The sequence below is a fragment of the Natator depressus genome, chromosome 2 (assembly GCF_965152275.1).
Source record: "Natator depressus isolate rNatDep1 chromosome 2, rNatDep2.hap1, whole genome shotgun sequence".
Lineage (NCBI taxonomy): Eukaryota > Metazoa > Chordata > Testudines > Cheloniidae > Natator > Natator depressus.
In genome coordinates, this window is record NC_134235.1 from 41,117,635 (window position 1) to 41,143,911 (window position 26,277).

The window sequence follows — 26,277 nt, forward strand, 5'->3', positions numbered from 1 at the left end:
TACAGCTGCCCAAAAAGGGCCCTCCTTGAGGGAAGGGAAGACCTGCCCCAGAAACAATCAGAGAAGGGAAGTACCCCCTGCCCCATGCCTGTGGATCCTGGACACTGGTAATCTCCTCTTACTTATTTGATTTGGACTTTCCCAACAGGGCAAAGCCCTGAACTAAGCTGACCGGGGGGGGGGGGGGGGGTGTGTGTGCGCGGGGGGGGGCTGAGGGGGGGAAGGTAATGAGAAGAAGTGGCCCCGGGAGGGCAGCCTTAAGCAGTCCTGGTTGCCAGACCACTGGTAGCCCACAGGGCCCTGGGCTGGAGCCTGGTGGAGTGGAACGTCCTGGGCTCCCGTCCCCACAAGCTCCCTGCTGGTCATGGGTTGCGGCCTTGACAACTAGGCCACACTTCCATACCAGACCCCAAGTGAGGGCCATTACACAGACTAAGAGTATGTCTATACTATAATTAAAACCCCACAGCTGGCCTATGCCAGCTGACTCAAGCTCATGGGGCTCAGGCTAAGGAGCTGTTTAACTGCAGTATAGGCATTTGGGTTTGGGCTGGAGCCCAGGCTCTAGGACCCTGCAAGGTGGGAGGGTCTCAGAGTTTGGGCTGCAGCCTAAGCCTGAACCCCTCCAGCGCAATGAGTCCCCTCCTTAGTCCGGGCCCAGACCAGCTGCAGGTGTCTCACTGCAGTGTGGGCATACCCCACAAGAACACGGTGAGTTAGGCTGCAGTCGAACATTTAAAAACTGACTGAACGGCAGCAAAGCACCAGCCTTTGGATTGCAGGCCCCCCACTTGTTGAAATTAGTTCTGTGCAGTTGTTCATACACCACGGCTATAAGTCATTCTCCATGTTGGAGTTGGCAGCAGGATGTACATTATTAGAAACAATAGACTCTGTCTGTGTTAGCAGTATAGCTGAGCAAATTGTAAAGCGTAGTAAAAGTGGTGGTTCAGTTTATATAGCTGGAGTTCTGAAACAGAAATACAGATTATGACAGGTTAATGGGAAATGTGACATTCTCTATACATGTAAATAAACACTGAATTTGAGAACCCCTGTTTTCCCAAAGCACTAGTAAATAAAAGTATAACAGAGACCTCATGTAAAGTAGCCATATGCTTATAATTATCCAAACATTGTAGATCCCCTGTGTGAAATTTCACATCTTTACTGCTTCTATTTTAATGTTTACAAAGTTGGTAGTAATTTTTCAAAAACAAATCTGATCCTAAACAGGAAAGTCAATTTCCTATATAATTTTAATTTTCTGTGCCAAATTGAGCAAAATAAAAACCATTCCTATATTATAAACATCTTCACGTTCTCATACTCTGCATGCCATATTTTGTTTCACTGATGTCAGTGTGTATTTTGGATGTGTGACGAATGCGGGCCTGGTTTCACACTTAGTGCCATATATTAAGTTTATAACTGCGAGCAAGGTCCAGTATGGTTGTAATCTAGGACAGGGACAAAAAACGTTGAGTGCTTGCAGAAAAGCTTTGTTGTCGCTGATTCATGGTAACATAAACACTGGAGGAAAAAAAAAGAAACTGTGTCAAACAAGGTTAGTTCTGTTCCTTTCCCTGGCTTGTCTTATGAAATGGCCAACAAACAAAAACATAAATAAAAAGAATTAAAAGTATGAGACTGTTTGGTACTGTGCAAATGCCTCTAGAGACCAGGCTATACATGATCACCCTTGAAGAGAGACTCAGATCACTCTGGGCTCAGAGGGAGGGAGAAATGCAAATTAATTACAATATAGTTAGAAAAGGAAACAGAAATGCTCCTGGTGGTCCAAAATCCAATGAACTGAACATCTGAAGGCTGATTCAGATTTTCCTAAAGCAGTCCTATTTGTCTGGGGGCAGTCTGAGTACTTCAGCCTTCTGCTAGTTCATATGGCATAGTTTTTGCCCGTTACAATTCTTGGTCCAGTTACACCAGCTCTAGAGGTTTACAGTACCAATCTGGAGACTGAACAGACTGAAACAAATATACTGAGAAGTAATGTATAGTTTGCTGTAATTTAAAAAATATTTGAGTAATGTGGAAGTATCAAGCCAGATCGTGGACGGGGAGCTTGACACGCCATCACTCAGGATAGTGCAGCATGCTCAATCCCCCTGCATGGAAGCACAATCCATCCTAAAACTCCCCTTGGCTATAGCAGAGTGCCTTCAGGAACAATTTGCCAGAAGGTGAGGCAGGAGATAGTCCATCTCCCTGGAGGAATAGCTGGATCTTTGTAACTTTGTGAGTGAAAATAAATCTCTGGAACATGAATGTTCTTCACAGTACTATGGACTAAGGGTAACATTTTCAAAAGTGCCTAAATGACTTAGGAATTGATGTCCCATTTTAAAAAGTGACTCTTAGGCACTTAGTCCCATGGGAGTTAGGCACCTAAATATCTTTGAGGAACTGGAACTCAGTGGACCATAGGGTCTCTTGAAAATCAATGGACCATAGGTTTCTAAGCAGCTAAGCCACTTCTGAAAATGGAACTTAGGCTCCTAAGTTACTTAAAAACTTTAGAAAACTTTGCCCTAAATGCTTTGCCAGTAAAATCCCCTGCCCAATGCTTTTCTGATTTTAATCAATCCTTCTAGGACTTTCTGTGATGAAGAGAAATTAATATTTTGGCTGGACAAATTGTCTATTCATACTAATAGAAGAAGCTTTTGTAAAATGTAGTATGAATCATTCATGCTGAAATAAACAATGAATTGGTTATAAAAAAGGGGATGGGGAACCTGGTTGCGATTTACTGAGGAGGTAGTCAGCTGATAGCAGGAGGCTCTACACCTGAAAAAGTCACACCTTGGATCAGTTTTGTGTCAGTGGCATTTCAGTGTCCTTATAGACTTCTCTTTGGGTGGTGGGAAGTCTGTGTCAGAGCTAAGATAGGATGGTTTAACACGGCAGCGATGAGAACTCTGTTGCATGGAACAGAAACACAGCCGTTAAAGCAGCCGAGGAGAGGAAATGAAACCATTTTCAGTGTCAGAGTTACTGTGTGTTCTTAACATCCATTGGATTGATTTTGTCACAAACAAGGAGACACTTAGATGATCCTGGCAAGCTGCAGTCTTGAGAACAAGATGATTGCAATGGTGGGGGCTGGCCAAGTGGCCAACGTGCAGACAAGGTACACTCGGAAGGTCTATAGAGCTGAGGTTGATGGACGCAGAGAACAAGGCCAACCACAAACAAGGTGGGAAGATGCAAGCGTGAGGAATTTAAGAAGCCTAACCCCTCCCATACTGACTCTTGCCAAAGGAAGAAGACATGCAAGGGACTGTGCATGATGGAAGTCCATCCTACATGCCACCACAGCTACATCATAGCCATATGAATCTGCTACGAGGCTGCATCATATTGGGTGAAATTCACCCTGTGCACAGGGCCAGCCCAAGGCCTCAGTGCCAGTAAGTCCCACAAACATTCACAAAGCAGAGCTTAAGTGAGTCTTAGTGGTACATAGGCATTGGGCTGGCACTCTGCACAGGGGCAAATTTCACCATTTGGGTATGTCTACACACAAGCAGGAGATGCAATTTCCAACATGGGTAAAGGTAACATGCTAACGTCGATTGAGCTATCAGGCTAAAAACAGCAGTGTAATTGCAACAGCATGGGTGGCAGCTTAGGCAAGCCACCCAAGCACGTATCTAGGATCTGGGACAGGATCCTACTCAGGCGGTAAGCCCAAGCCACTGCTCATGCCACCACGGCTGCACTGCTAGTTTTAGCACACAAACTCAATCAAACCTAGTGCATGTACATCTACCCAAGTGAACAACTATGCCTCCAGACTGCAATGTAGATGTACCCTTTGAAACTATAACTAAATCCTCTGTGATGAAGTACACATACCCCATACTGGGCCTGAAGGGGTTAAAATACAATACTGGGCTGACGTAACCCCGCTACTACCGGCCTGCTGAGCATGCTCCAGCTGGAGGGGTGTGTTAAAAGGAGTTCAGAAACTCTGGCAAGGGGTGGTAGACAGGCTGCAGGAGAGAAGAACCCTTCTCTAAAGAAGCCAGACAGAAGATGGAGCCTGAGGGGGACCACATAGCAGATAAGGTCCCTGGCAGAGCCTTCCCCTACTACCACCCACTTCAAGAAGCAGCAGGTCTTACAGGACCCTGCGCATTTGGGACTTTGTTTGTGAAGTTATGGACTGTTTGGACTATACCAGCCATGCCCCAGACTGAAGGGGCCCATAGGTAGGAAGTAGCCCACAGTGGCAGTTAGGCCCTTTATGGGGAGGAACCTGCCATTGTTACTTCCCACAGGGTCCTGGGCTGGGATCTGGAGGAGAGGGATGGGCCAGGTCCCCCTACCATGCCCCACTTAAGGCCCCAGATGTAGTGGGGAGGCCCAAACACTCCTGGACTGGAGATAGGGACCAGGCACTGCTACTGCCCCCTGACAGTGAGAGAAGGAGTTGGAAATCAGATGCACTAACTACTAGGAAACATAGCCCTCCAAGCCCCCTCACTTGCTACAACTCACATTAGGGCTATGACAAAATATTCTTCCACCAAATGTCATGGGAAAAATATTCACATTTTGTTTCAGGCCGTTTTCTGATCACCAAATTTTGTTTTTTTGTGAAATTCTCCCAAAATGACAGTTGCACATAAAAAGAAACATATAACATAGTGGAAGGTTGGGTTTTGATGCAAAGAGTTGTCAGAACTTGGTTTCAAAATCTTAAAGGATTTTTGCCACCAAAGGGCCACTTTTAGGGTATGGGGAAAACAGCCCTGTTTTAAAGGAAAAGTTAGTGAAATTTCAATTTTCCTCATAACAAAGTAGTAATTATGTGAAATTTAAATGAAGCATGAAAATCATTGCAAAATCCTTTTAGTATAGCCTTGCAATAAACCTGACCAGTGTTGCTGAGGTTTTCTTGTTGCAAAGTTCTGAATCCAAGAATCTCAAGTACTTCACATATGTTTATTAATTAATTCTCATACGGTCTTATGAGGTGATTGTTTCTATCCCCATTTTACTGATGGAGAAACTGTTGTGCAAACAATAAGATCTAAATTTTCAGTCATGTTAGATGCCACATTTTTGGGTGCCCAGTTTAAGACACCTAGGACTTAACTTTCCGAGGCATAGGGTGGTCCGCACCTAATCAGGCTGTGGGCATCTCCAGGGAGGCAACCAAAAATTCAAGGACTCCATTTCAGTGGATGCTGTTGAAAACTGTGGGAGTGGGTGGCTTCATCCGGGGCCTAATCCAAAACCTGTTAACCTCATGGACATTCATTGACTTGAATGGGCTTTGGATCGGGTTCTAATAGAGGCAGAATATAATAATCAGTGATTGTTAACCAGATTCCATTTTGTTCCCTTAACAGCAATTAAATTAGAATATTTTAATGTGGCTGGAAACATTCAAGTGGGGCACTTTGACTGCAATACTACATAATCTTATTACCGCTGCCTCCCCCTCCCTCCCCCTTTTGTCCTATTATTAACTCGTCGCTTCAATTAAATTGTATGCTGTTTTGGACTGTGACAGTGCCTTTCTATATGGTTTTAGAACATCTTGGGGGCCCTAATCCTGACAGGGTCCTCTAAATCAGTGTTTCTCAAATGTGGCCACCAGGGGCTTTTCTTGCCGCCACAACCTCCTGGGCTGTGATTGGAGGAGGGGAGGCAAAGCAGTGGCCCCTCCCTCTCCCTGTACAGTTGCCAACTCTGACTGAAGGTATTCCAGGAGATCTTTTTCCCAGCATAATGTTATGTCATTGTCTTAAAATATTCTATTAAAATCTCCTGGATTTCTTTCAATAATCACCAGGAGATCGATGCCGATTCTGGGAGACTTCAGGCCAATCCTGGAGGGTTGGCACCCCTCCTCCCTGTTGCTCCTTAATGCACTGCCTTGGAGTTGGTTGCTGGGGCCACCAGCACGGATTGGGCCTTGCCCCCCTCTGGAGTTCCCTGGGGCACAATGCTTTAGGAGCAGGCAGCCGATGAGTTCCCTCCGTTCCCAGAGGCGGTGGAGCTCATGCATTGGGCTTCAGCCCTGGGGTGGCAGGCTCTAGCCATGGGGCTTCGGGCTCCAGCCCTGGGCTCTGACTGCATGGCTACAGGCACCAGGCTCTGACCCCCTGCTGCCTCCCCCAACCCCTCACCCCCATCTCCCCTGGCCCCACTGCCTCCCCGGCCCTCCATCCAGGGCTTAATTTGTCCCCAGGCTTGCCAGGGCTGAGTAAGCCTGCTGTGAAAAGTGATACTTGTATGGTTGTTAATATCACTTTTCACAACAGATGTACTAGCTAGCAATAAATAAATTACAATGATTTGGACGTGTATACATGCATATTTATTTGGTTTTCCTGAAGCTAATTAAGTATTTTAGGAAAAAAGTGTAAGAGCATCCACCAGCAAGAGTTGGTGGCCGCACTCTGAGGCCACCAAAAAATTTGTCCTGAGAACCCCTGCTCTAAATGGATATTGTTATTTCTATTTCTTGTAATCTACTACATGCATTTGTTTTTATGCACTTCCTCAAACTCCAGGCTGGGATACAACACTGAGAACATAGATCATCAACACACACGCACGATAGCCTAGGGACTGATCGAAAGCCCACTGATGTCAATGGGCTTTGGATCAGGCCCATAATGAACAAATGAGGGTGGAAAATCACCCAACAGGTCAATTTTAGAGAGTGCATATTATTGTAAAATAAAATCCAAATGATGGAGGTTGCTCCTGAGACTACTGACCTGTAGTTTTGCATTAGTATTAAGCCTCCTATCCCAGGGAATGGAGGAAATCAGTGGAGGAAACAGCAGAGAGCAATGCAAGAACAAGAGAGGCAGCGAGAGACAAAAATGGGAGCAAAATGGACACTTGGGGAGTCACAGAGGAACTGTGGAAAGAAGCTGGATGTGAGTTGTGACACAGCCGTAGAGGGACTGACTGGAGGCCAGCAAGGGAGGCGGGGGAAGCAGACCGGGGCAGAGAAGTGTGATAGGGAAATGAAGTGAAGAAGTAGTAAAAGGAGCAGTGCCATGGGAAGGAAGTGGGGTCAGTGAGATGCAGTGTGAGGGAGAAAAGCAGCATGGACCATGATTGGGGACAGAGATGAGATGATAGGAGAGAAGAAGTAGGGAGCTGTTGAGCATATCTGAGACAGCAAGAAGGACAGGGGAAACTGCAAGGACAATGGGAGAGCACCAAAGGGGCAGAAGGAACCAGAAAGTAGTGCTAAGGCTCATGGAGGAGCAGTGGGAGGGATGGAGGAGTCAGGAGGGGAGCGGAGACAGGAAGGGCAGAAGTAGCGGCAGGACAAAGTAACAAGATGAGTCAAGGAAACAGCAGGAGGGATGGCTGGGGAAAGCCAGCAGGTGGAGAGGTGGGTGGAGCAGTAGAAGAGGTGAAGCTGAGGGAATGGTAGGACAGCACCAGAGCAGAAAGCAGTCGTGGGGATTGGGAACTGTGAAGCTGGGGAACTGTTGTAAGGGAGGAGCGCTTGAGAACTAGAGAAGTGGAGGAAAAATAGTAGCAAGGGAAACACAGGGCAGAGTGGCAGGGGAGCAACAAGAGGGGAGTGGCAGAGGAAGGCAATGAGGGGGCTAGGTTTTGTGAGGTGATTCCTTCACTTGTGACTAGTTTTCCCCGCAATAGCAACAACATACTCCCTCCCCCACCTCTGTAATTCCTGCACCTGTGTCCTCAGACTGTGCTCACCCGCCTTTGCCTCTTTGTGTGACTGGCTCTGGGGGTTCTGGTCACCCCACACACGGATGCCACTAGCAGGTGAGGGAGGAAGGCGGCAACAGGAGGGAAATAAATTCACTAGGTCAAATCCATCCCTGGTGGAATACCAGGGAAGTCACTCAAGTTACTCCTGGAATGAATTTAGCCCAAGAAGTTAAAGTAGGAAAGTAGAGCAGAAGGCTGATGAAAGAATGGACTGATGACAGGAATAAGAGGAGACAGAACAAGAATGAGGCACTGGAGCTGTATACTAAACCTGCAGGGCACATGGGGACAGCACGTGGCAAATGGCAACAGACTATTTGTGCTTGGTTTATGAAAAAACAGAACAAAGAGGCAATACTTCAGCTGGTGTAAACTGGCCAAACTTCACTGAACTCCCTGGAGCTATGTCAGTTTACACCAGCTGTAGATCTGGCCTTGAATGTCTCTCTCAAATGTGGCACCAAAAGCTGGTGGGCCAGGCTGAACTCCAACGTGGACAAACTGTGGCCAACAGGACACACCTCTGCTCCATGCTGCTGTGGCTATGTCTGCTTCCTCTCACTGATGTGCCTGGTGTGCTGGGAGTAATGTCAGGTGCACCAGGAGAGCAGATATGAATTCCCTCCCTTGTGCAGGGGTCTGCTGTTGACCTGCCGCCACATCCTGCATGGGAAAATGAGAAGTCGGGGGCACTAGACAGTCAGTGTCACAGTGCTGTGGTTAAGGGTCAGAGATTGCGTGCATGGCTCATAGAAGAGCAGAAGCTTATGTGCTTGCAGAGATATCATAGCGCAGGGGGTCAAATTCACTGTGTGGAAAGGGCCAGATTACCTTTTAAATGATGGTCTATAGGTCACCTTTGGACAACATACTGCCCTCCACCCACAGGAGCTCTCCTCATCGGGATGGGGGTGGGGAGTGACGGGTGCCTATATAAGACACAGCCCTGAATATCGGGACTGTCCCTATAAAACTGGGACAGCTGGTCACCCTAAATGGGAGGAGGAGGGGAGCCTGGGTATCACAGGAGTGTCTGGAAGAGTAATGGAAAAGTTGAGGGGCAACGGGAAGGCAGCGGCATGGAATTCAGTGGGAGGGGCAGGTAAAGCAATGAGGGAATGCGGGAGGGAGAGGCAGTGGGTGCATAGGGTAAAGTGGGTTTGTTGCTCTTCTGCGTTAAGAAGCTGTGTTGGGATGTCCTGTGAGTCACTGTATGGAACAACCTATCCACTCAGCCTAAGCCTGGTGATGGGGAATGGTTTCTAAGAGGCTCCTGATTGAACAGGGCAGGAAGAATCCTCCTCTGCTGCCTGCTGCTGCTCTCTCCTTTAACTCTGAAGTGCCCAGTGTGGCAAGAGCAGAGTGCGGAATCGCTGCCCCACCAGCAGGCTTTCCTGCCTGTTCCTGGCTCAGCGCCTCCTGGTGCCCCCCTTCCCCTTCTTTAGTGTTGCCTGCCTGCCTGCCTGCCTGTGCTCCCTACCAGGCCCTGGCCTGGTGCTAGCTGCCTGCCCCAGTGTTGCCCTCAGTTTTGGTCTTACAGTTTAGAAGAATATGAATCACCTGGAGGGCACAAGTTTCTGTAATTTCCCTCTCAGCCTTTTGGGAGTCAGACTGGGCTGGCTCAGGGTTGCTGGACAAGCTGGTATCTCTCTCTCTCTCTCGCTCTCTCTCTCTTTCTCTTTTTTTTTTTTCTGGAATCTCAGCTTTCATTTAAAAAAGAGAATTATTTAGCCCTTATGGTTGCAAAGATAACACGGAAAATGGGAATCAACTGTAACCAATACCATTATACTAGCCTGAGTTTTCACACAACCTGAAACGACAGCTGGAGAGCTGAGAACCGCCATATAAATGCCAAAATTGTTACTTACTTCACAGCTGATCAAAGGATGTAACAAAGGAGAAGTACAATTTTCTTTTATGGATGTGTACAGTGCACTCTGGGTGACAGCTCACTTTGGCACAAGTAGGCAGCACTGGGGAGAGTAACGCCATTTATCTCCTCCCCAAACATCTATCTTGCAGGCGAGAAGGTACAGAGGTTAGGGGTTCATTCCAGCCTCACCCAGAAAAGCCGAGCACAGTAGGGCTTGGTTGCATTACTCAACCTCCGCCAACTGGGCTCAGGTCTAGGTGACCCAGCAATGTACATATGATCACGGCACATTTGCACAGATAATGACATCTCATTTGAATGTCCCAGGGGGATGGAGGTTGGCTAGTGGGGGCACAGCCTGGCAGGGTACCAGTTAGGGTTGCCAATTTTGGTTGGATGTATTCCTGGAGGTTTCATCACATGACATAACCTTCAATTAATTCCTGGAGACTCCAGGACAACCCTGGAGGGTTGGCAACCCTAGTACCAGTGTGGGGAGTGTTTCCAGTTTGACCGCTGCACTCTCCCTTCGGCAGAAGGTGCTGCCGCTTACTCTTCCCTCCTTAGCTCCCACTGCCCTGGTTTTAGGCTCAGATACCCCGGTGATGGGCGCCCCACAAGAACCCAAACAGACCGGCAGAGAAGCCAGCCTTATTTGATTACAAGGCATAAGCTAGCAGCAGTGCGGCTGCTCCCAGCCCTTCCCGCACTGAGGGGGCGCCACGGGCTGCGCCTCTCCGTAGGCCCAGCTCTGTGCCCCACCCCTGGCCAGGGCGGGGATGCCTCTGGGGAACCCGACCACCTTCGCTCCACTAGCCAGCTGCTGGGGGGCGGGGCCTCACCCGCACAGCCACGCCCCCGGGCGGGCAGCGGCCCCGCCCCCCCGGAGCGGTGTCCCCCAGGCCGCGCTCCCCCCTCTCAGCTGCAAGGGGCGTGTCGCTGGGAGGGAGGCGGGGCCGCGCCCGGGGTGGTACAGTCCCCGCTCGGCTCTGCCCGCTCGCACTCATCCCAGCACCCAAGGCCGCTGGAGCTCGGGCTGCACTCCGCCCTCGCTCGATCCGACGCCGGCCGGGGCTTTCCGTGCGCTCTGCTCCGGGGAGCCGCTCGCTATGAACGCAGCCCGGGCCCTGCTCTCCGCCGTGTTCCTCATCAGCTTCCTGTGGGATTTACCCGGTTTCCAGCTGGCTTCCATCGGCTCCTCCACCAAGGGCCCGAGGAGCCGCCGAGAGGCGAAGGTGGCCAGGTCCCCCAGAGGCATCCCCGCCCTGGCCAGCCACCAGCCGCGGCTGCCGCAGGAGGCGCAGCCGGGGGGCAAAGCGCGGCAGCGAGCCGAGCCCCACGAGTACATGCTGTCTCTGTACAGGACCTACTCCATAGCGGAGAAACTGGGGATCAATGCCAGCTTTTTTCAGTCATCGAAATCCGCCAATACTATCACTAGTTTTGTAGACAGGGGACGAGGTAAGTTCAAAGAGCCGCATCCCTCTACCCACCCGAAACTGCCGCCGCCGCCGCCGCCGGGTACCCGTGTGCGTAGAAGGGAGCCTGCGCCTTGAGCCCAAATCCCGAGTAAGCCCTTCAGAGCGCTCTTAATACAGCCACGCGTTTGTAGATCATTTATTTGCCAGGCTGCGTTTCTCTGCAGCCGATCTCTGGAGAATATTTGATTTGGATTTTTCTGTAAAAAGGAGCGAAAGATCGGGAAGGTGGATCTTATTCTAAATAGTGGATTTTTTTTTTTTTAGTAGCAAAAAGATTAGCAACTCCATCCGGATTGCAGTGACCACGGGTTTACATGAGTGAGGCATGCACGATCGCTCCTGAATTCACAAGAGATATTTTAAAAAGATGCAAAAGCGCTCTCGAGTGTAAACGCAATCTTAAAAACTGCTCTTCTTTTTATGTCCTTCTTGCAAAGAAAGGATCACTCTTATCGCTTCAACGGTAAGGCAAATAGAAAGTTCAAACCGACCGAGGGCAAAGCTTTACTGCCTAAAGCTGCTCTAGCTTATCAGGGTTGCTTTTATCAAGATTGCCTGCAACAAGCCCAGCTCCGTTTGAAATCACTCGGAGTAGGAAGCAGCTTTTAATTGGGCTCTTCTAAAGCAGTGCCGGCTAGTTCATGGACGCTGCCCTTCAAGTCCAGGAAAGCCTTATAGCAGAGCGTTCGCTGATAGGCGCAAAACTCTTTGCGGGGAGCCAGCTCAGGATTGAAAGGTGCTTTGATTTGCTCCTGCTTTTCTTTGGGCCTGATCCTGCTTCCATTAAAGCCCGCGGGGGAAACCCTCGTGGATTTCAGTGGATGCAGGATCTGCACCTCCTCGCTCTTTTGCTTTGTGTTTTGCTTTGCCCGGGCATCAGCTGTTCTCTCCCGGTGTTGTAAACCTCGTCCACCGCACCAGGTTAACGTGACAAATGCCGATAGAACCTTAGCGATCCATACGGGCAGCCTGAGACCGCCTTGCTCTCGATCACTTATCTCACCCCCTCCTCCCCCTACACCTGTGTGCCGGGGGGAAAGATCCACCCCAGGTCTTCAGCCCTTTTCGCATTTAAAGGTTGTTGAACTGCCTCTCCCACTGATTCTTTGCCAGCTCTTATACTGGGGAAGGTGAAGTTGAGGATCCTTTGGGACAGAGAGTGTAAAAACATTTTGTTACCTGGGCTTGTGGGCTATTAATGACAGAGGAATGAACTAGTTCTTAAGGAGGGTTGTAAATTCCTTCCCTTCCCCCCTAACTATTTAGGACCCCCCCCTCACCCCGCCAACCTGCTCACTACAACCTGCCTGCAGCTCTGACCCTATAGAAAGAGCAAGCTGCTCTTTCAGCTGGGTCAGGGGGTTCATTAGCTGTTGAAAGCCCTGAAAAGCAAATTACCTTCCTATATTTGATGATTTTTCGGACAAAGCTCAGCTTTAAAAAGCCACATGGCTCCTTTGTAGTTATATGAGCTGGTTATTTAGTCCCCAGCTTCAATCAAAACCAAAAAGCAGCTGAGACTTGTTTGCCCCCGAAGCTCTTCTTGTCTGATCTGCGGAGGGACATCCTTTATCTTCTACCTGAGCTGTTCCTCCGAGTCCAAGCGCCTTGCTTCACACGCTACTCTTGCGCCAGGGGTCCAGACAGCCAAGAGGTCCTGGGACAATAGGCGGTAATGTTCGAGGCAGTTTGTTTTCATATGGTCAAGGAAGAAAAATGTGAGGAGGGTTAACGGCAAATGTGTTTTCAAACTCTACATTTTCTCCTTTTATGCCCGTTATATTTGGCCCCTGTAGAGTTAATTTGAAAAGCGTCGCTCGTCCGAAGTCGTCTGCTCACTCTGAAATCGCTTTGAGGAATAGGATGCGTGGGATGAGCTTTGAACGATTTTAGACGCGGAGTAAAACGCCAGTGAAGGCGTAGTGCTTTTTGGTGCTTGCTTGTTTTGTAATTACTCCCTCTCGGTATGTGTGTGTGTGTGTCAGAAACTCCCGCAGGTCCCGGATAGGGTTTCTAGGAATACAGAAACCGAGAGCTAGTTTTGTTTCCCGGTTGTGTCTATTTTTTTAAGTTGCTTTCTGAAATTAAGATTTCTTTCCCCGCCATAACAATTACCCCACTCTGTACTGCCAGCTTGTTTGCAGAGCCCTGCAAGCCGCATAAAAACACCCCTTTCAAGATCATCTTATTCTTGATCACCAGAGGAAAGACAGTTAATTTAACAAATTTAGCTCATCTTGCTGCATGGAGGATTCTACTCCGTGGGGAAGTGATTTGCCAACAGAAGTCCCGGTTTGATGAAGGAAAAGCCTCACTTTCCCTCATTGATTTTGATTTGATGTGTCACAGGCTGTGACCTTGTGCTGGACCTTCTATGGGTTGCTTAGCATCAAGCCGCTGATTGGAGTATTTCAACTCAGTGATCTAATTGAGTGTTCATGTCATAACATATCAAATATTGTCTAGTCTCCCATAATGAAGTGGACCAGCCAATGGCACATCACCAAAAACTTCAAGAGAACTTCCGTTCCTCTGAAGTGGTAGCTTTTTTACTGCCCACCTCCCTGTGGGCTCCTCGCCCAGTTAATTGCCGAGCTGGAGTTGTGCGGCTGCTGAACAGTCCCTGCTCAGAAAAGTTTCTGTCAATTCATTTACAGACAATATAGCCCCCCAATTGACCCAATTAGATAGGCTGCTATTTACCTAACTAGGAATTCTGGAGGAGACAGTGGTAGCCATACCTGGTCTGCCCACATGACCTTGTTAATTGCAGGGGTTCACAAGGATAACAATTGGGGCGGAGTGTAGAGAATCCTTTGGCCACATAAAGAAATTCGGTTCCCAAACCTGTTCTCTGGGAGGAGAATTTCAAGAAGAGTTAACAGGAGTAAGAGACTTTCTTACTGGATGATCTGCAATTACTCGTGTGTGTGTGTGTCCTTGGGTGAATGCATGGAATTGCAGCCAAAGAACATAGCCTCTGATCTGTCCACTGCACACCCAAAATAGTGCACCAGTATCTTCTCAGTAACGAGTTAAGAAGGGGAGAGCGGTTAAATCGAAGATCCAAATATTATCCCTCCTGGCGTTGCTTTCTTCCTTCCCCTAAACGAGTGAGATCGCTTTCGGGGCAGTTGGATAGGGGAAGAAGCCGCGCTAGCCTGTATTATTCTCAAGCGTTAAAATAATTCAGAAAGGGAGGAATAGGCTGTGATTCCCCCCGCCTCATTTTGCCACCCCACCCCGCTTGTTACGGTCGCAAGATCAGACAGGACCTAGCTGAATGTAGGAAAATTACTGTTGGCACATGAAGTAACTCATTAAAACGCAGATGGTGCTCTCTGGCCTCAGGACCCCCAGCATTGGAGCGCCACAGTAAAGCAGGACAATTAGGAAGGAGAACTAGGCAGGAGAAAAGTAAGAGAAGGAGGGAGCTGCGAGAGAGAGAGAAATCAACAAGGAAACTGGCAAAGAGGAAGAAATGCAGAATGGTTCATATACAGAGGCAGTGTCAGGGAGAGCTTCTTTCCAAGCAATAACGAGGGGGCGGGGGGGGGGAGGCAATTGGCCCTTAGGTTAATGTCAGATTTCCCTTTTGGATGCAAAGTTTCTAGGTCGGTTCCAAACAAGAGAGGATCCTTATTACATTGGAGGAGTTTCTCCACAACAAACGCAGTAAGATCTGAATATTATTACCGGATTTGAAAGAGATGCAGACCGTCTCCTTCCCCCCAGTTTGTGTTGCACGTGCAAGATAGTTCATTAAGAAGTTTACAGGAATCTGATTGTAATTTTGTGTTGTTTCCCTTTTATATTGTGGGGCGGGGGGAGGGAAATCCACGTGCAAAATCTGAAAATGTCCCGGCTGTTCATGTGGCAGAAGAAAAGGAATGTAAATCCCACTTGAAGTTCATTTTGTGCTGCATGTTTATGCAAAACAGCGGGTTTCTGGGTGGACCTAGGGCTGCAATGCAGTGTGATCAGTGTAGAGCCTTTGCCCAGGCAATGTTGTCGTTGGCAAAAGGAAAATGAAATATAAGCAGGGAAGTATTTTAATGGGGAAGGAGGGAATTCACAACTGTTAATTATTTGGTGACCTTGTATTCGATTTGTTTGAGCCCCTTATAAAAACACTAATGCAGACCAGACGGCCAAAGTGAGGGAGCCTGCAGAAGGTTCCAATCTGCGCTTTATTTCCCGGTAAGAGCCTTGGAAAGAGCCGAGGGACTGGCGGTGGTAGGAGGTTGGAAGGCGGTGTGCTTGCAGTACACTCCACCACTGGGGTGGGGGACATCTTGTCTCTTTGTTAACCACAAGGGACAGAAAGGTCTCGAAAGAGATCCTGCAACTAGGCACAAGCGAGAGAAAGGAACTAGATTTGGGGCTAGAAGGTGGGGGAGGCTTTTCTGTTCCCGGGGATGGAGTGGGGGCAGCCACAATTCCTCTTGTCACATTCTCTTTGGGCGATGTGGTTTTTCTTCTGTCAGTCCTAGGAACTGAGCTGGGAGCTGTTGGGACGGTAGCTGGGAGGGAAGAAGTGGGAGGGTACAGAAAAGTTATAAAATAGTCGCAAAGCAATTGCCACAGAACACTCCCTTGTTTGTTGTGTCTTTTTTTAATAAGACACCGGTCTTTTGCAGCAATAATACAGCTGTATCTGTAAAGATCACTCCATCTACTCTTGATACTGGCTAGGAGTTTTTAATTTAGATAAAGCAAAACAACCAACTTGCATTCGGATCTATAAATCCTCCATTAGCCATCTATTTCATCGGGGACAACAAACAAAACCGTTTACCACCTCATTCTGTTGATCTTAGTCGCTACCTCATAAAAAGGCACGGGTACATCTTAAATGCTACACACCGAGTCTCTTTAAAGCCCTATGCAGTGTGCAGTAATCAGCCAGTGCAAACTGAAAATCAAGGAGTCCAAATACCTAAAGTAATTCCAAATGCTTATTTTGGACCCGATCCCACAATCTTGACCCCTCCCTCCCCCCCCCCCCCAACCCTTCCCTTGTTTCCTACGGGACAGATTTGCCCTGGTAAGAACTGTAGGATCGAGCTCTTTGTTGTCAGAATTGTTATTGCTGTTTAGAAAGCTCCCATCTTTTTCTTGCCCTCTTCCCCATAATGTTGTGCAAAACTAGGGTCACAGCAAAATGCCATAGGATCCTGCGATGAAATATGAACTGATCAGGGAGATCGAGAACGAAATCTTACCATCCACACACGCCTGCCTGCCTCTTAGACAGTTTACACGTACACGAGCCCTTTAGAATTCCGAGTCTCCTCATGCCACGCTCAAACTAGATTCGGAATGCAACAGATTTGTTTGCCACTGGCGAACTCAGAGCAAGAGTAGCCGCAGCGGTGGGGTTGTAACGGGACGTTAATCAGGCGATCTGCCGCATCGCGTTCATTACTTTCGTCATTACTTCTTAATCCTAAAAAAAAAGAGAGAGAGAGAGAAAAGACGATGTGGAAACGCTTGTTTCCTCGCATGCCCTGCTGTGGCGTTTTGCAACAAACTAGCAATAGGTTCTGGAGCTAGTCAGCCTCGCCAATAGGGAACTCCGATTGTTCCCTGGCCACATGACTAAAAGATGGTCTCCAAACTATAGGGGGACATTTTATTTTTTACTAACTGGTAGGCTAAAGAATGGGCAGATATTTAAGCCCCGAATTTGCTGAAATGAGTGCTGGTCTTTATCACACATATATTTCTCGTCTCGTTTTTCTACTCTTCTGTATCTCTAGCTTCAGAAATAATCCAAGAGCTGTAAAACAAATAATTTTGGGAAAGGAATATTTTAGGATTTGAGGGGCTATTTAAATTAATATTTAGGCTAAGAAAATAATTCAGACTAACATAGGGAGGGACCACACTTAACTTGCTCTGAGAGTGAAGCCATTTCGCTTTAGCATGCATCCTACTCTTCTACGAAGCAGTGAGGGCGATTTTAACTTTGTTAAATGTGTTATATAAAAGGGCACTAACACCCATGCGAAACTCCCTTTGGATTTGTCTTGCATAAGGACTGTATTATCCAGTCCAGTTTGACAGGGCTATAACTTCAGATTGGTGGCTAGAGTACATTTGTCTGTTTTGTCACTTTGTTGAAGTTTGTTCATGGGATTAAAGAGAAAACGAGAGAGAGAGAGAGAGAGAGAGAGAGCGAGCAAGGAAGAGGCTGGTGATAAACCCAGAACAGAATTGCCATAGCAGAGGGAGACGGCTAAAATGTAAGATTTAGTATTCAGTATTTTCAGGCATAGATTCAGTGAAGAAAATGATCAAGAAAATAAACGCACGCTAGCTGTGGGCATTTTGACTGTAAAATATGCACTAAATAATCACCCTGAGTTCGTTCACTTTTTGGCAGGATGAGGAACAGATTCTAGGAAGGTGTGGTCTTTCCCAGTTACCTGATAGTAAGCGAATGAAACGTTTAAACCTAGTCACACAGTGTAATAAAAAGCCAGTGCAAGGCGCTCAGAGATGTGGAATTCAAACTGGAGAAATGCCACACATGGAGAGCTAGCCTCTTTACTCTATAGCCCACATCATGCTTAGAAAGTACTACCTGTCAGTGTTGTTACTGTGCAGACAATGTGTACGCAGCCTGTCATGATTACTGAGGATATATGTTTTAACTTTCAGATTATTGTTGAACGAGAGTCTTTAAATTGTCTTTAAACTGCAAATGTGCTTTTGCTTTGAGTTTAAATATGGCTTGAAAGAGAATTGGGAAAGAAAAAATTCTTCTTGAATGTGGTTTTGGTATAATTTGTAGTGATGTAAAGTTAAGATTTGAGCCCTAATGAATTGGCGGGAAGCCCAGTACCTGATCTGCCATGAAAAGGGAAACTTTGTGTAGCCTTCATTAATCCCAGCCTTTCCTCGGAGTTCAGGTCTGCCTGCTAGAAAGTGAACTCGGGAAGCAGGAGTCGTTTAACACAGGGAGTTAAAGGAAACATCCCGTGCAAATAATTAATTTAACCCTAGAGATGGTAAAAACCACCACAACCACAAAGTAAAGGAAATGTACATAACACGAGGGCTCCTAGGAGGGAACGCTTCCAGCTCCAGCTCAGATGGCATTTCTCCCACAGACTCTTCTGTGAAAGCAGTGACATGAAGGTGTCCCACGCAAAATTCTGCAAGGCAAAACACGATCAGCATATTCGTTTCCCGGGACACACTTGAAAGGGCAGGGTCTACATCAGGCTGTTTCTTTTCCCCATCAGTGCCACGTGCTTCAATCCAGATAGATCCGTCTGCCCCCGCAATATTTTAGCTTCACTTAAACAACTAACAAAAAGGACATTCGAAAGAATAATATAACACTCAGGTGTATGCACATTTAAATTCCAAACACAAGGGTACCTGGAGGCTGACTTCTCCCTATGGTATTTTCTGTAATTCCGTGTTTCCAACAGCCACTTGTGCGCCTTAGCAGTACAGTACATTTGTTGAGCTCTGGAAATAGTTAGCAATAAGCTGAGAGGGGGCAGATTTTGAATGTGTTGTCTGAGGACACAGATTCCACCCTAGCCAGGTCTTTGATTTCAAGGTAAATAATTAAGCAAACCCATAAACACCGTAAGACCCTACCACAAAGGGTGAGCGAGAGCAAGGTGTGTTTTCGCCGTTACTGTGCTCTTTGCACGCTCAAACGGAAAACAAATGGACTAAAAGTTTCTAAAAAAGGATCCGTCTTTCTCAGATTTCTAGAATTTTTTTATCCCCCCCCCACACACACCCCGCACTCTTCCCTCGCTCCTCTGGTTTTCCCACCCTCTTGACTGTTTGCATTGGGAGCAAGCCAATATGGTTTAGGATTATGTCTTCATCTGTAATTATTAGGTTACAAGAGTGAGCAAACAACGTTTATCTGATCGGATTCAAAGCTGCCTATTTGAAATAACTGGTGCCCTGGCCCCTTTGACGGAATAAGGAGAACTGGCAATTTTATTAGTCGATGAAAGCTTTCTGACTGAATAATTTCTGGACCTCAGGTAGTGCCGAGATGTGGCCGTCCTTTGACATCTTCTTACCCACCTGGTACATTTCCTCTCCCTTTCTGACGTGCCTGTCCCATGTGACATGAAGCCAGTTCAGACTCAAATATAGTTAGAGGAGCAACAGATTTGTTCTTGTTTGAAACCCACATGTCCGAGATCGTCCTACCCGTGGCTGGAAGAGTTGAGTGATCTCCTTAACGGCAGGAATAAACACAGAGCGTTCGGACAATTTACAACCCTCGAGTTGCCGTTTTCAACCCTAAAACCTCACATGGGATCTCGCATTTTCCTCCCCACTACTGCTCAGTGCGTATAACTGTCATTTAAAAGTACACTTGACATTTGCCCCTTGATGGCATAAATCTCCACGCGACATTCCGGAGCCACTAAATGTCCAGCCCTGCTGATGGAAATCTGAGACACTTTGCTTTCACTTGTCCTCACGTGGGAAAAGGGAGACTTGGCCCCCTCCCCCCTTTTCAAACCTCTCTCAGGCGATCCCCACAATTCTCTTTGCGGAGCTCAGTTGAAAAATGTGCCTGCAAACCCCCCCCCCCCAAGCTGAAAGCTACAGCCCCATAGAAAGGGGTTAGTTCTATGAAGCAGGTGACTGCCCGTGCGTTTCCCCTTCTCCCGCCTTCTAGCAGGGTGACCGGGGAGCACTACACCCTCCGTTAGATCTCCGCCTGGTAACAGGTCCCGGGAAGGGGCGTGGGGGGGGGGGGAAGAATACCTCTATTTCAGGTCCGGGTTCTCGGCCTGCCACCAGCCTGCTGGGGTGGGACACGTGCTGACAAGCTGTGAGTGGGAAGCGGGGAGCTAGGCTCAAGATTTTAGGGCTCTGAAGGGACTCTGAGAACTGGTAAACCTGGGATCTCAGGACTTTGGGGACCCCAGGGTCGAGGAATCTGGAACCAAACAGATCCAGGCACCTAGACTCAAATGTCCCACCGGGCTGGGCTCCTGACACATCTGGACTTCAGCTGCAATTCCCCGGAAGAGAAAAAGTGGACGCGCATCTCCTTTGAGATCAAGCACAAGACCCCCGTCCCTCAAGCAGGACTAGAGAGACCCAGCTTTCCCCTGGCCCCGAAGACAAGGGGCAGAGGGTTGGTCGCCTGGTAAGCAGGGGTTGGGAAGGTATTGGCGTGTGCCAGACAGGCATGGGGAAGAAGATCTGCAGCCCCTCTAACCCCAGCAGACCCAGCAGCACTGCGTGAGCGCCCACGGGCGAATAAATGGAGCTCCTACTTTCCTAGTCCTGCCTCGGACACTATTCAGCTCCTGGCCCCTCACAGAGCGCAGGGTCAGCGGCCAACGCTGCGTTTAACCTGGCCCCCTAGGAGGAGCGAGCTATTCAAAAGCCCATAGCTGAGATCACCCTGCCACCCCCTGCCCCATCTGAATGTTGGTTTACAGAATAATGAATAAGAGAATAATGAAGGAATGGGGCTGCCGCTGAGCTTGCTGTACGCGCCTTAGGTTCTAGACAGCCATTTACGAGAAGGATCAACTACGCTTTCAAATTGCACCGAGGAAAATAATGTAGCCCTGGCTCTGGCTGCAGCATGAATTTAGGGCTCTGGATAGTGAAAGTGAAATGTGACGAAGCAAGCAGGACATTGTTCGAATCATCCACATTCTTGCTGTTGGAATGTCCATCTTTTCCTGAAATTTACCCCGCATCTCAGACCCATGCTCAGCACATAAAGTGGAGGAAAAACTCGTGAAGCTGACACACGGTCCTGGCTGGGTGAGTGTTGTCTGAGAGCTTCACTTTCTTGAATTATTCACCCCATCCTGAAGTCCTTGTGCACTCCGAACCCTCCCCCGAAGTCAACAGAGGAGATTTGGGTGTATTAGGAACGAGGGAGTGGGGAAGGAGTGTGTGGATCAGGCCCAGTGTGAAAAACAACAGAGAGACAAATGAAACCATAAAGAACTATGGCCCCATTCCGAACTTGTTTCTGAAGCACAAGCCGGGCGGACACAACACATTTTGCCTTGTTCCAGCTGGAGGGCTGATAAAACGTGTGTAAACGTTGCCGTGACAGGCCGAATCCTGCTCACTTCTCTCAATGGAGCGCTCCCAACAGCACTTTAAGGTCATTAGAATGAAGCTAGGCAGCACTTGCTATATTTCACTTTTATTTTAAACAGATTGTTTTAACAGCTGTCGTTGTCACCTTGTTTTTGTAGGCTCTATGGTTGTTAATAAATGTGTAATTCCCACTGAAGTAGGTTTGTATCTCCGTCGGGGCTGTGTCTAGGTATTCCTGAGCTGCTGCTGCTCTTCAGAAGACCCAACTGCAGTTTGAATTAATTAGTTCTAGTTAATCTTCATTATGGAAAAGGAATATTCCTTCCTCGGTTGAAACTAGGTTACAGGAGACTCACTTGGAGGTTTTGTAGGCCTCATTCCAAATTCCCTGGTGCTCTTCTTTATGAAGAACTCTGGCCACCCGCTTGAAATTAATCAGCAATGGGAATTTCACTTTTAAAAGGCGCTGGTCCGATTTCCACTGAAGTCAAGGGGAGATTTGCCCGTGATCTCAGTGGCAGCAGGCTAGAATCCCAAGTGCTTTACCCAGGATTAATCCATCTTCATACAATCATTTTGTCACCTGCTTTGGTAAAATCATTCCACCTATTTTATTTTAAACGAATTAACCCTTTCACTGCTGTCTTAATTATCTTTTATCTTCCTCACACAAGGAAATGTATAATTGATTTCCAGGACCGATCCATGTTTATCAATGACTCACATACACATTTCTAAGGAAAGAAAACCGATCTTTGCCTTCCCCCCGGGAAAACATAAGCCTGCCCTGAATAAAGGTGGAAAGCTCCCCAGAAACATTTTCTAGAGGGATGGAAACCCGGTAAAAGTGTACTTCGCTACAGCCACCCAGGCGGGCTTCCACCGGGTCCCTAAACTCTTCCCAGGGGTTTGTTAGGAAATCCTCGCTCTGCGCAGGGTTGCAGAGAAGGCTCTGTTAGGAAAGAGCCGCGATCTCTCGAGGAGTATTGCCTGGGCACTGTGTCCCGGTTAGGCAATGCGATTCCAGCTGAATTTCACACAGTACCTATTGGCTGCATTTTTGGGGAAAAAAGCAGCCAATGGAGAGTGACTTTTGAGTTCCTGTATGTCAAGCCATATTGATTTTTACATCGATTTGGCAAGTCTGGAGGTCTTGGCTTCCATAAATCATCCGGCTGTTCCCCCACGCCTCAGATGGCTCCCCCCTCCCAGACTTTTCAGCTGGACCTTCGGTTGTGAAATACACTGATTAGAAATAGCAATGACCTCTGAAATCAACAAATAACAGGGATTGTATATTTCTTTAGTCTCCATTTCTACCTCTGGTGCAAGCTGAGCTTGGAAATGCTGCGAGGGGCTGCTGAGCGCTGGCTCCAATGACACTTTTACTATTGGAATATACACAAACTTTACTAGCTTCTGGGGAGACCCAGGGGCTTTGGGAATTTTTGTATTTGCTGGGTTGTAAACATTTTATTGGAAAGCAGCTCGGGGGAATCTGGTTTGCTTTTCGTGCTGTATTTCGTACACAAATGTGTCAAAAAAGAAGTCCAGGTTTCTCTCTCGGAGCGGAATAAAATAGCCCCCTCCCCTCCCCCGCCGGACTCTAGCCGCAGAGGACAGCAGGGCCGACGGGGTGAGGAAATGTCCCTGGAGCACGGGCTGTCAGAACACGCCCGGTCCCGGGAGCCAGTGTGGACGCGGAGCGAGGCGATTCTCGCTGTGTGCCGATCCTGCCACTAAACCACGGGCTCCCTTTTAGAGACACCCAGTGCCCACAGTGGAAACATGCTAGGGCCAGCGACTCATCTAACCCCCCAGCGACCCTGCCTCCCTCCTCCCCAGCCATGGAAGGAGAAGCCCTGCGGAGAGTCGCCGGCACCGGTCCTTTCCCTTCCCTGGGAGAGGGCGCCTGGCTCTCCGGGCCGGGGCCGGGGCCGGGGGGCGGTTTCGGGGCAGGCAGGGCCGCTGGAGGAGTGAGCCCAGGCTGCCTGCCCTGTCTCCCCGCGGCCGCGGGAAGGTCCCCCGGCGTGAAACTGACTGTAATTATGTGTTATCTTGCAGACGATCTCTCGCCCGCCCCGCTCAGGAGACAGAAGTATTTGTTTGATGTATCGACCCTCTCAGACAAAGAAGAGCTGGTGGGAGCGGAGCTGCGGCTCTTTCGCAAAGCCCCCGGCCACCGCCTCCCCCAGCCCCCGCCGGGCCTGTCCTCCATGCAGCTCTTCCCCTGCCTCTCCCCCCGGCTCCTGGACGCCCGGACGCTGGACCCGCGGGAGGCTCCCCCGGCCGGCTGGGAAGTGTTTGACGTGTGGCAGGGGCTGCAGCAGCAGCGGCCCTGGAAGCAGCTCTGCCTGGAGCTGCGGGCCCCGGGGGGCCGGGGGCAGCAGCCGCTGGCGGACCTCCGGGGCCTGGGCTTCGGGCGGCGAGGCCGGGCGCAGCAGGAGAAGGCCCTGCTGGTGGTGTTCACCAGGTCCCCGCGCAAGAACCTGTTCGCCGAGCTGCGCGAGGAGCGGGGCTCGCCGCGGGAGGAGCCGGGCTCGCCGCGGCGCGTGCCGCAGGAGACCCAGCAGCAGTTCAAGACGCGGCGGAAGCGGCGGACCGCCTTCGCCAGCCGCCATGGCAAAAGGCATGGCAAGAAGTCCCGGCTCAGGTGCAGCAAAAAGCCCCTGCACGTGAACTTTAAGGAGCTGGGCTGGGACGACTGGATTATCGCCCCGCTGGAGTACGAAGCCTACCACTGCGAAGGGGTGTGCGACTTCCCGCTGAGATCCCACCTGGAGCCCACCAACCACGCCATCATCCAGACCCTCATGAACTCCATGGACCCCAGCTCCACGCCCCCCAGCTGCTGCGTGCCCACCAAGCTGACCCCCATCAGCATCCTCTACATAGACGCGGGCAACAACGTGGTGTACAAGCAGTACGAAGACATGGTGGTGGAGTCCTGCGGTTGCAGGTAGCAGGCTGCTTTGCCGGTCTCCCCGGGGGAGATCGAGGCGGGTTGGAGCTATAAATGAACTCAAAGGACAGGAGAGGGCCGGTCGAGTCTGAGGTCCCGGACACTTCACCTATTGGACGGGACGGGACGGGAATTCTCACATGTTGGGTGCTCCTGGAAAACAGTCAAGGATCTGAGGCGCGTCTGCATCGGCCGGCGTGATCCGCATACTTGATAGGCTTGAATGGGTGAGGAATAGTTTGTGTATCCGTCTCCTCTGTATCCCTGCTCTCGACACATTGGAAACCAGCGTTAAAACCAGCCACCAACCAACCCTTTCCCCTCTGGCGAAGCTCCACAGTACAGAGGAGAACGTGGGCTTTAACTGCCTTCTTCGTGCCTGACCCAGCCAGCCCCATGGACCCCTCACCCAACAAGCTGGGGCTGCTCAGTTTTCAGGAGAAAGCTGGCACTGAGTAGCCCACCTGCCAGATCCTGCTTTGCACACAAGGAGATTCAAGCCCACCCCTTCCTTCAAAGAACTGGGTGGAAGTGGAGGCAGGAAAGTGGGAGGGGGCGGAAAGAGGGGGACACTTTTGCAAAAGCTTTCTTCAGATCTGATGGGAACCAGCGCTCTCCAGATCCGGTTGTGGGAGTCAAGTCTGGAGAGAGAAGGATTATTTTGCTGCGCCTTCTCCGTTGATGTTTCTCCCCAGTGTATACAAGATGCAGCGACAGGCACCTGTTCAAACTGAGCCCGTTTAAGATTAAGGGAAAGCAACAGGCACGACTCTTTTCATGGGTTGGCATGGGGGGAGTAATGGAACTAGCAAGCAGAGGAGGCAAAAAAAAAAAAGTCCCCAATAAAGTTTTGGTTCCAAGGACTTTCCCCTTAGAATTATCTGATGATCTATATCTGCTTTAAGGGTAAAGGCAATTTACCAAGTATAAAAACAATCAAAGCCAGAGAGCAGAATGACTCCTGCCTCTGAAGTTTCCCTAAGAAGGGTTATTTCGTTTCTGCCCTCTCTCTTTCACATTCCTGCAAAATTACCAGCCAGAAATAGCCTACGGCCCCCTCCCCCAAAAACATTGTTCCAGATTGTAATTACCAGTTCGGTTATATTTTAAGGCTTAGTAATGAAAAACTGTGAAAAGAGCAAAGTGTTACAGAAAACACAAATGGGAGTGATTTGGAATGGAAGCTCCTTTAAATTTTAAGAAAAAGCATGAAACTATTCAATTAACAAATTCCGTATCAACCTGCAACAGTATTATATGGAAATATGGTGCTGGAAAAAGCATTTATAAAGATTTTTGTTTCCTTCCCACCTTTAGTCTGAAACACGGCTTTACCCAAGGAAAGTGCACTTCTCAGCATGCCTAACCCTTTTTGGTTTTATTTTTAACTTGTAAGTTTACAGGTTTAGACGTCCCCCACGGAATTCTAGTGCTGTTAGCTTATCTGATTTCACAAAGCTTCAAACAGGTGAAAAAAGATGATGAGAATAATAATAATAATAATAATAATAATTAATTAATAATATAAAACGCTAATAATAATAAAAAGACTCGACCAGGAGCAATAATTTAAAATGCACATTTTGCTTTGGATGCACTTGTTGTTCATATTAAAGCTGTAAATATTTGTTTATTTAAACAGACTGAAAAGTGCAAAATGGAGGTGAACAACATGCATTTCTTTTTTAAATGTACAAAATATTATATGCACTCAAAATGTTATAATTTCTAATATTTTTTAAAGTTTATATTTGAGTTGTACAGAGTTAAGCATTAATCAAATATTTCATTCTTCCTTAAAGATATCATTTCCTTAAAATATTATTGCAAGATTTAAATTCTGTGTTAATAATGGAGATTTTTTTTTACTGTCTACCTCACTATAATACAAGTATTTACAACTCTAAAATTATCTGAGGTAAATTAATATTCAGAACATTTTTACAGTACACTTTTACTGGACGATACTACAACTATTACTGTATTATTAAACTTTTTTTTTCAAAAAGTCAGCTTGCTTTTATATGTTCTCTTGCTTGGTTAAGTAATAACAAATTCCTCTCAAACATTGGCTGCAATTCTAAAATGATGTAGTGTTAAGTTCCAATAAACACCACTTAAAATATAATATTCAAAGCCAT

At 48.2% G+C, this 26,277-nt stretch overlaps 1 protein-coding gene across 1 annotated transcript; it reads left to right on the forward strand.

Moving 5' to 3' along the window:
- The first annotated feature begins 10,731 nt into the window (after positions 1 to 10,731).
- GDF6 (growth differentiation factor 6) lies at positions 10,732 to 24,621 on the forward strand. Its single transcript, XM_074943000.1, has 2 exons — positions 10,732 to 11,083; positions 23,239 to 24,621. The coding sequence occupies exons 1-2, from the start codon at positions 10,732 to 10,734 to the stop codon at positions 24,135 to 24,137; spliced, it is 1,251 nt and encodes a 416-aa protein (XP_074799101.1). The 3' UTR covers positions 24,138 to 24,621.
- Positions 24,622 to 26,277: the final 1,656 nt, after the last annotated feature.